Here is a 10,832-nt window from a genome sequence, read left to right on the forward strand (position 1 = left end):
TGAGGTACATATATACATATATATGTGTATATATATATATATATATATATGTCTACATACAACGAACAAAGATTAGTGCATTTGTGCGAATCAATGACTCCTGGTGAAAATTGAGCGATATTAGAGATTGCAGTTTTGTCTTATTGAAAAACAAAGAAACTGCCCTATATGAATATGAATCATCAGATATCTGCGGTAAAGTGTATAAAGAGAAGAAGAATTGATATTCTCATAGATATTCATATTTAGAGAGTGGTACTTATTATGTAAGCATATATAAGACCACTCTTCTTTTTATACAAATATGTAATATTGTAAATATATACTTATGAATATTGTAAAATACACAGTTAAGGAGCGGAATCTGCTGCCTAGAAGTAGCCTGTGAATGAATGACCGTTTTCTACATTGAATTGTTCAATTGTACGGTAGTATATATTGTAGAATAGTTGAAATTGTAATTTATAACAATATTACGCATAAATATACATTTTACATACGATTATGTATACGCGGAATACTGACGAACATTTTCTCTCAAAATATCTTGAACACAAAGCAGTCTAGACTTTTCAGTAAAAGTCAAGTAAGTAAATAGCGGAAGTCTCGGGATCGTCGCGCGGGCTTATCCGAACGGCAAGGCCTCCAGCGATCGTCAGCTACTATATACTCTACATTTCTTTGGTTTATACAACGAATGATACACCGCGGACGACAAGATGCACAGCACCATGCAGCAAAAGATCACGTAGACCACATAAGTGTACCAGAAACCGTCCCAGTCGGCGTGAATGAACCACGTCAACGTTAACGCCATATTTTGCACAATCACGAACACATAATATGGTATTGTCCACTTGTCGGCATACTTAAACTTGACTCTATACTCAATCAGACTGAATATGTAGACCAAGCCGAGCCAGAGATTTACGAAGAATGTGATCACGTCGTAGTACTTGGCGTAGTAGAAGAGGTAGATCAGCATCACAACATAGTGTACGGCTAAGGTCGCCATCACGTACACCGGATAGAACTCGTAAGCCACGACGATGGACAACACACGCGCCAGGATGAAGAGAACCCACCAAAGAAACGAAAGGAATTTGCCCACCGGGTCATCCTCTTCGAGACCCTTCTCGGAGTATTTGCGCGTTGGCATTTTCAAGCTTTGCGGATTGTTCGTTACGGACTGCTGATTCGTTTCAGCATTCGCTTCCTGTTGCGATTCCCTGTAGACGGAGTCGGGTCGTGGAGGCGCGGGCGCGTCCGGTATCGGCAGCGGTGCGACCGTCGTAATACCGCGAAGTGGCGTCGGCGGCGGAATGACGTGCGCGTTCTTCGGTGGCAACGGCGGCGTCACGGAGATCTGACGGTCCAGGGGATTACGTGACTCATTTTGTGGTGCCTGCTGCTGCTGTTGCTGCACGTTACCGTAGACTGTGACCTCCTCCAGTTTCGTTTCATTATCTTCCGCTGGTGTGGCTTCGGATAATGCATTCGTTTTGTCTTCTTGATCTCTAGTAGGCAATGCGGACTGCAAAGGTGCCCTTTCTTCAAAATTCTCTAGTTCCTAGTAATTGAGAGAAGAATTATATAAAAAAGTATATGATAAAATAATCATATTATTAATTAATCATGGGTAATCAATAGGGTGAGCCAAATAAAGTGTTACAGTCTTGAAACGGCTGAATGGATTTTAATGTTCTTGGATTCGGTTTTCTCGGCCCAATATGCCTTTTTATGTTTATTTTCATTTTTCGCAATCATTTCTTGTGGGATGGAGGGCATCAAGCTTCATTTTTTAAATGGCATCCAAAAAATTTTAACATTAGTGGATTCTAGGTTGAAAAGGAAGTCACTTTTCGAAAAATTGTCTTCTAAAATCATTATTTTCAATGCTAGAACTATTAAAAATTGTTCAAGGCACGGAACTCGGAAAAGTTTGAGAGATAATTGAGGATATGTAAATAAGCGATATGAAATATGAAACTAATTGGAAACGCATTATGTATGACAAAATAAAAAAAAAAATACTATTACTTTCACACTTCAACTCATGTAAAGCAATCCATTTTGATACAAAGAGATCTAAGATGCGTACTGTTAGTTTAAAAGTTGAAAAATTACTTAGGTATAATGGAATGTAACCATACACACATACATTAGCATACACTCAGCAGAGTTCATAACTATAGGTATATATAACGATTGAATTCTTCACAATGTCAATATTGATTAATAAATACATTGTTTTACATATACACTTATCGTTTCTTTTCAAAACGTAAAATTGTTTAATATTACAAAATTTAAAAATATTTAGTTAATTATATGCTAATATTGCTGTATTTAGTTGAAATTGAGTGTATTTCTTCTGTTTACATACATAAAAAGATATGTTGGTAAAGTGCAATTGTATAATAACGGTATTTTTCTTTAACAATATTTTTCTTACATCTCATACGTAATGCGTTTCTAATCATCAGTTTCTTATTTCATATTGCATATGTACAATATTGAATATGTACCTCGATGCAGTATTTTTTCAGCCACATTGCCCATGGTAGCTTTCTGCCATTTAAACGTTGGCTTTCGAATCTTTGGAAGGAAGCTGTCTGAATGGCCAATATTATAACAGACATGAGGATGCAAATCACTTGCACCATCACTGCGAAAAGTATATATACCATTTAGGGAATTTGTTGAATGGTTAAAAAAATATTTATTTATATAAAGGAATTAATCCACTTACCTGACTGATAGCTGCGGTGTAAAGGATTCTGCAGGAAGAGCAAATATGTCTGAAAAACAGCCTGTGGAACAGCTTGGAACCATGCCTGTAGGAAGAAGTACAGTTCAATAGCTGCAGGTGCTGCAGCTAGATTCAGTGTTTTGATTCTTGCATCTCCTGTTAAGTTTATAGCATCTACTGATAGTACGATCAGTCCTGCATATCTGTAAGAAAATATGAGTTTCCATAAACACATACAAACAAATAAAAATATTGTTATATAGAATTATTTGTGTTTAAGATTGAGTTTTACCTATACAAGGCGAAGAATACAAATCCTATGAGATGGCATACTTGGAGGCCGAGCCAGCCAAGAACTCCTTTAGACACTTTATCATTGTCTGTCATCCACCAGTCTGGCCTTGAAACTGTCAATATAAAATATGAGACTGCCGGAGCGTACATAATTGCGAGGGTGCAGAATCCCCATATTGGATTGTTTTCCTTGAGGTGTTGAATAGCTACCACCAAGTCAGCAGAAAAATGCACTATATATACAAAGCAGCTGATCAATGCTGGTATAAGGAAGATCAGGTATATCTGTTCCGTTGACTTCAATGGAACCTTCATGCAACACATGGATTTTCTGTGGCAGAGTGTATTCAAGTCTTGTGCCATCTTTCAACTATTAACAAGTCAGTTTCATCTTTCTGTTCAGGCAGCATGTGTGTGTCTAACGACAAGTTCTGTTCCTGATGAAAAAGGCACACAAGGAGATTAACACAAAAAGAATGCAGAATAATATGAAAAGAATTTGTCAATTGATTTCTTGTCAAATATATGTCCATAATTTGCATGTGTTTAAGTAAAAAATATTTTAGATTTTTTACTTAAACACATAACACTTATAGAATATTTTACATTTATATTTTAAGTAAAATTTTTCTAATATAACAAAAAACTTATTATTACGATAAAAACAGGATATATTTATAAACTCTAAAGTCCAGAAGAATTATGATACTTTACTCACCACAGCTAATAATCAAATGTAGTCTCCTTGAAGGTCCAATCTAATTGGTAAAATCATTTCAACGATATGTTTGCATTCTTTTATCAAACATAATCGTCGAGGTTTCCACATTCGATGAAGATGCGTGCGACATATGAACACGTTAGGATTGTAGTTACCTTTATGGGAAAATAACGAGGTAGATAAACATGCTATCGTTACTTGATAGATTAGTCAGCCGTGTCGAACGGGCATGACGATATCTTGATAAGCTTCCATTGCACAAGAGGGCGATAAAACGTCTCCGAAGTATCGATACCTTGTAGCTGTTATTATTATTATTACACAGATTGGTTATGGATATCTTTTTATTCAGGCACGAATACGCGCGATCGTACTGCGTGTGCAAAATACACACATGATAAACCCGTTACAGCATCCATGTAGGCGTACGCATGTAGTACTCGTCTTGTCGAGCATCTAAATAAAAGCATCGACTTGCCGCATACATGTACGGTAGATCACTCACCTAACATAATCTTGCGAACGACCTAACTTAACTTAATTTGCATCCTAACCTGATTTACTACAAAAAGAAAAAATGTATATATATATATATATTAAAACGCAAAAAAAAAAATATATATAAATTAAATACAAATATACTAAACTGAATTTCAATGTACAAAAAATGATGTAGAAAACAAATTAGATATTTTATTTATTTGACTATTTCAAATGAGAATCATATTTGAAAAAAGTTATCTCTTTATGCTGAAGTTATCTCTTATATTCTGAATTCATTTTAATACTGATAGAATTGTAAAGAGAAATTAACTAACAAAATATTAGATTTACATTAAAAAGTGTGCACCTTTCTGCATCGAGTAATAAAGTGTTATTGTGACTATCAAAACTCATTATTTATTGTAAAAATGAAAAAGAATCGGATTTATTAATTAAATTTTAATCAATTTGAGTCTTCGTTTTAGAAATACGTTCGTTTTAGAAATACGATTTCATTGTGAAACGCTGTCCTTGTAAAAAACATTTGCACACTTACACAAGATTGGTTTTATTGACAAAGTAGCATTTTATTCATATGAAAAAGTAATACATTAGGACCTGTGCTTAAATTTCTTCTTTTCAGAATCATTCGAAGCGTATGTATTGATAATTAGAAGGCCTTTAGACACTCTATGTGTGTCTCTCTATTTAAATATATTAGATTGCGCTTTATCGAAATATGGTTTAAGTATTACTATTCGTAATACTTAAAATCATGCACATGTTCCTGTTCGATTCAAGATTCACAATTTACTACGCAAAGTAATATAATCTATTTGAGTTCTGTCAAGTTATAAACTTGTAAAATATGTGTTATAATCTGTATTATGCAGCGACCAGCGTCCGATATTCTTCAACAACACGCTAAAGTCGCCACTCGATATAATTATTGTTAGTTTGATGTAATTCATTTTTATCAAGTGCTTTTTACATTTATAAATGTTGATTCTCATAAATATGGCTTGTTTTCATCTCACTGATTTTGTTGAACGCATATTATGCCTTCAGTTTCGAATATCAAGACCTCTTGCTTTAAAAACTTACAAGTAAATCTATTACTAATATATAAGAAGGAAAAGTAACTGTTTTTTTTTCCTTTTCAAAACTTATATAAGATATTCACTGTTAATTCAATTGATATATAAAAGTGGATTGCAATTTATTACTGGTCAATAATTAATTAGATGCATAAAACAGCAAGAAAGAAGTTCTAGATTCATGTGTCTAAAATATTTCGAAAGAGAGATCGAAGAGGATGACAGATAAGCGAGGTCCGAATCAAACCCATTGTACATGGTGCAATGTAAAAGCGCATCAAATACATGTGTATGTGTGTATGTATTTCAAACATATAAACGTACAATTTAAAGGCGAGCGAACGCAAATTTTGATCCCTGTTTACCAGAGCTCGCCATCCTTTTCTTTAGCTGGCACCTCGATTACTCGCGGCTTATCGATTATTCTGGCTGTGCGATTACCCTTTTCCACAATACCAATAATCCAAGCCTGATAACCTTCTTGCTTTTCGATATCTTTGCAGTATGCTGCAGCCTGTGTAATAAAATACGTTTGATATATATAATAAATTGAATCGGAGTATAAGTTCAGGGAAAAACATTTGCAAAACAGAACTTGTAAAAAATATCGTAAAATATTTTGATCGAAAGACGGTTACTCTTATTGGTAACAACATATCAACTGAGATATTTTGAGATCCCAAAAAAATTCGATGCGCACAAATAGTTTGTTATGTAGAATGATTGTATGAAGCTAGCTTAGCTAAATATCATTTGATAATTAGTCATATTGCAACTTCCGTTTTTCTACCTGTCGTTCTTTAGAACATCTTAGAAGGACTACAAGATGGTCTACTGTATCAACAGGAGAATCAATCCATTGTTTGATAATATGAACACATTTTGATGAGACGTTGGACTAACCTGTTCCCGAGGAAGACAGATTAGCAAACCGCCGCTAGTCTCAGCAGAGTGGCCTTGCAACAGTTGGAACATGTTACCACAAGCCTTCGCCACCGCTGCCATCTTTGCGATAACAGGTAGATTATGAATAACAAAGGAAACTTCGTTCTTTTGATGCTTGGCTAAATTCTGAGCATGTCCAAGGAGGCCAAAACCAGTGACGTCGGTAGCACCATGTGCATTATATTTGTGCATCAGTCTAGCAGCTGAAAAATCAACATCATATCCTCGTAATTTGCAGGTTCCATTCTTTTGTCAAAAAAGAAAAAAATTTTTGTACTGAGGTATCACGTACCTATCCTGTTCAACCTGGCCATACTGTCCATAGCACGTTGGTAAGCCTTTCGGACGTCGTCTTCACTGACTACGAGTTTAATTCGATTCCAACGATCAGGCTGATCAAGCCATTGATGAGCGTTCACAGCAACTTGCGTCCCAAGAGGTTTTGTCAAGACCAATACATCACCCACAACAGCATTATCGGGACTAAACAGAGAAGGATGTCAAATAAAGATATCTTTTTCAAGTTGATTCTAACAAATTTGTTTGTAGCACTCCAGTTGCAGTTATTAAAATTAAAAAGCATTAACAGGTGCATATATGTTGTTGGTATTTTAACTAAAAATAAATTACTTTGGCACAAAATGTAAATCAAGAACGCAATATATTATAATTTTTTTCAAAACATACACAATGTATTCATTGGGTTGGCAAACTGTAGTAGCAACTCCACCTATAGTGCACCAAGGATTGACAACTGTTTGACCACCTGTTACTGTTGTACCAGCTTCTATTGCAGAATCTTTGAATCCTCTCATGATCAACGGCACAACAACGTCGCGTTCTTTTTCAGTCATCTTGGTACTGACACCAAGCAGCATCAGCATATTGTCACAATCCGTAACACCCATTGCATACAAATCGCTGATAACGTTCGCACATGCTATTTTACCTGAAAACATCCTCAGATGGCAATGAAAAGAAATAGTATTTTCTCAATATGTTACAGATGCAATTTGCCCGTTTCTTCTGCTATGACATTTCGTGCACTTTTCATGACAACACACATGATCTTTCTTACCCATCATATAAGGATCATCAACAAGTGGATAAAAGAAATCAGTCGTCTGTACCAGGCTCAGTCCGCCATGTCTTAGCGGTGTGACAGAAGAATCCATTCCAATGCCTGAAACAAAGTTTCTCATAAACTTTTGATAAAAAAGATTACTAATAACTTATAACCACTAGTAATCTAGTAAATATTCATAACTTGATAAAAAATATATGTTGAACATCTTTCATAATATATTAATAAAGAAAATAAGTACCTATAATTATTTATTAAAATTAATTACAGTAAAAAAATAGATTTCCTTACACAAAAAATAGTGTAAAGAATTATCATATATTTGTTATTAAACGCAGTTAGACGCAGAATATTATTCATTATCCCGAATAATATATTTTCCAAAGATTATTCAAACAATTAACATTTTCAGATTGAGAACACCTGCATCTCCGAAAGCGTGGGAGAAATTGGGCGGGAGACGACACGGCCGCCATGACGGCAGGACTGTTTCGAAATATGTTCTGGCCCCGTGCAGGTTAAAAAAAAATCTCAATGGTTTTGTTTGACGTGGCAATTCAGAAGATCACGAGACTACGATTGGCGTGTAAACGCATCATAAAACCGTATTGTCTCGACAATACTAAAATTTAAAAATATTGTCCACGTGTCGCAAGAAGCGATTGCTTTCGCGGAAATGATACCAGCCAACAAAGGTACAAGAATGGCGAAGAAAGAATAGACGGCGTCAAAGATGTCTGCTCGCTAGCTCGCTCGCTCGCTTGCTTGCTTGCTTGCTCGTTCGTTCGTTCGTTCATTCGTTCGTTCTCTTTCTTTCTTTCTTTCTCTGTCTTTTTCTCACGCACGCGCGTCCAACAAATGGCTCGCACAAATGTCGCATACTTCACTTACCAATGCGCGGTATTGCCAAATGCATAAAGTGGGCATGATCATGATCTTGTGTAGTCCCGTCGTCGGCCTGAAGTCCCTCAAGGAGTTTCCCAAGAACCTCCTGAGGGACCTTGCACCCTCATCCTTTTAGGTCGGCGAAACGGGTCAGCCTGAAGGCTGGTTCAAGATCATGCGCCACTGGATCGAATGGCCTACGTATCGCTAAGGCGTTCGGATTTCCGCCGAGTTCGAGCTGAGCCACGGACAGGGCGTCCTGTGCCACCGGGGTGCCCTGCAGCTCCGCCATCTTGTTAAAAAGTCACACAGCTACTTTTCCGCTGCTCTGCGCGATGCGGCTTAGCACGTTGCTCTTGCTTCGGGATTCCTGCTTCTCGCACTCGTTCTCGCCACCCGGTGTGCGTATTCTCTCACACCTGGTGTTCGGCCACGCAAGTCGTCACACTATCTGAGTATGGGTACCGCAACGCCGTCGAAAGACAGCCACTGGATTTGCGCGAACTCGCAGCAAATAAGAATTATACTGTACCGCACCGGCGTCGACTAACCGGGACCGTGAGCTTCAGCAAAATGGACGTCTTACCAGCGATATCGGCCGAAGCAAGTTGCGAGGGCGCGAGCGAGCCCCCACGATGCCATCACCGTGTCGGTCCTTGACGCTGATTGGCCTTTTCGAACTCGCGCATGCGTACTTGGCAGCGCCAGCGAGCCGCTTCTCAGGAGCGTAGCGCTTCGCGCATCGACCACCCATCTGAAATGCGCACCTTTGTCGTTGGACTATACACTTGACTCTGGCTAAGTTCAATGAGACGTTCTAAAATTTTCCTCGTGACGATGCTTTCGCAAGTCCGCTACGAACCGCTGCGTGGATTTGAAAGGGAGCTCGAGTATCTTCGATTACAATGTTTCCGCGGGACATAACGGAGGAAGATGATTCCAAAAGGTTTATATATCCGATTGACACGTTAGCTAACTAAAACGCTAAAATAACCTAGTTTTCATCAAGATGCAGCGGTCGATCCGTGGATCTAACTTGTAGATTTGATTATTGAAATTTATTTTAAAACCATCGATAACCGTATCGACGAAATAACTAATGAATTGATGCAATCGGTTACTCTCGTTACGAATATCGCAACGGTCAGTAGTCGGTCTGCAAAGCCTCTTTCCGTGAACGTTGTTCACGTTCACCTACGTTCCCATCCATAAATCAATGTGTTCGCGCACACTAGGCGGTGTGCTTTCGGCGATGCGGATGCGAGAACATTCATATTTAATCCGCATTGATCCTAAACTCCTCGCGAGCCTCTTTTACTTTGCACCGCAGGCGCACGGCGGCAGGCCGAACTCTTACGATGCAACGACGAAGACGACGATAACGACGATGACGACGACGACGACAACGATGGCGACGACGATGGCGACGACGACGACGACGACGCAATACAAGCAATCGAAGAGTGTATATGAATGTAGGCGTACGTTGTGTGCATATACGCGTACGTATGCCACACTCTGGAGATGTCGGGCGAAATCGTACGACTACGAGACATTCCGAGTCGTGAAGCGATCCGCGTCGCTCATTGGTCGTTTCCCGTGTTGGTCTCTCTGTCATTTGACTTAAATGCACCGCGTTATCGCGGCGCGCCAATCAGCGCGTCGACGTGTCATCAGTGGCTCTCAACCAGCTCGTTTCTTCTCGAGAGTATTCTTACCAACTTTTCATGAGAAATAAAACAAGCTCTTTTCCAAGAAGGAACAAATACGTCAATCTCTTCAATTGTCTCGCATTCGCGATACACTCGATTTACTCATGTCGACGGGGAAAGAAGTTTCGTTGCGCGAGAGGTTTTTACCACGTTTAAATACAACATTCATCGGTAACGGTTTGTTCATCTTGATTTGGCTCGATCGCGAGGAGATAATGCGTCAGAGGTCCCGCTATCGCCGCGAGAAAATAGATTTGCGGCCTGAATAATTATGCATAGGGTGAGTGCGAAAGTTCTGACGGGTCTCGTGAGAGAAATACAGACTGAGTCGTTTCGTCGGAAACCATGAATCTACTCGTTCTACCGAGTAATCTTGTCGCATTGTCTTTTCTTATCTTTGCGGTATATTACATGTACATCTACATATTCCCACAAATGCTGTCATAAAAATAGATCACTCACGACATCTTTGAGAGAGCCATCAAGACTTTCGCACTCACCTAATAAATTGCAAAGAGGCGGCTCCGGCGAGAAGTGTCTCGTTCGAGAAGGAGCGCCTCTCCGAAATGCCGAGAGCGCACGAAATGCATGCAGCCACGATCGTCTTGGAATGCTGCCCAACTGATCGAGAAACTCGCCTCCGTTCGCGCGACGTTTCCCGCGCAAATCGCCGTGACGGTCCGCTCTCCTCGAGTTCCCAGACAATCGTGCTGCGTCGTCTTGGTCATCGTTGGACGAGTTGCATTCAATCGAAAGGTATCCGCAACGATCATATTTCCGATGCGCTATTCTTTGAGCTTATTTCCCTCCGAACTTGCGGATCCGATTAATCACGAGTGACTTGCGTTTGTTTATTCGA

At 38.9% G+C, this 10,832-nt stretch overlaps 2 protein-coding genes across 2 annotated transcripts; both read right to left on the reverse strand.

Annotated features, from left to right (window-relative positions):
- Positions 1–45: 45 nt before the first annotated feature.
- LOC105183574 (uncharacterized) lies at positions 46–4,299 on the reverse strand. The gene is made up of 5 exons (XM_011141822.3): positions 3,765–4,299; positions 3,045–3,483; positions 2,753–2,955; positions 2,529–2,668; positions 46–1,570 (listed from the first exon to the last, which is right to left on the reverse strand). Exons 2-5 carry the CDS (start codon positions 3,407–3,409, stop codon positions 656–658), a joined length of 1,623 nt encoding a protein of 540 aa, XP_011140124.1. The 5' UTR covers positions 3,410–3,483; positions 3,765–4,299; the 3' UTR covers positions 46–655.
- A 513-nt stretch (positions 4,300–4,812) lies between these two features.
- Sps1 (inactive selenide, water dikinase) lies at positions 4,813–8,850 on the reverse strand. The gene is made up of 6 exons (XM_011141823.3): positions 8,268–8,850; positions 7,371–7,475; positions 6,980–7,241; positions 6,585–6,775; positions 6,251–6,495; positions 4,813–5,861 (listed from the first exon to the last, which is right to left on the reverse strand). The coding sequence occupies exons 1-6, from the start codon at positions 8,551–8,553 to the stop codon at positions 5,709–5,711; spliced, it is 1,242 nt and encodes a 413-aa protein (XP_011140125.2). The 5' UTR covers positions 8,554–8,850; the 3' UTR covers positions 4,813–5,708.
- Positions 8,851–10,832: the final 1,982 nt, after the last annotated feature.

The sequence above is a fragment of the Harpegnathos saltator genome, unplaced genomic scaffold (assembly GCF_003227715.2).
Source record: "Harpegnathos saltator strain DR-91 unplaced genomic scaffold, Hsal_v8.6 scaffold63, whole genome shotgun sequence".
Taxonomy (NCBI): domain Eukaryota; kingdom Metazoa; phylum Arthropoda; class Insecta; order Hymenoptera; family Formicidae; genus Harpegnathos; species Harpegnathos saltator.

Bases quoted from the DNA above. Each gene is read 5' to 3' on its own strand.
- LOC105183574 (XM_011141822.3), bottom strand. From the start codon at position 3,409: ATGGCACAAGACTTGAATACACTCTGCCACAGAAAATCCATGTGTTGC. The intron at 2,669-2,752 runs GTAAGTGGATTA...TACTTTTCGCAG, and splicing joins ACACCGCAGCTATCAGTCAG to TGATGGTGCAAGTGATTTGC. The intron at 1,571-2,528 runs GTACATATTCAA...CTCAATTACTAG, and splicing joins TGAAAAAATACTGCATCGAG to GAACTAGAGAATTTTGAAGA.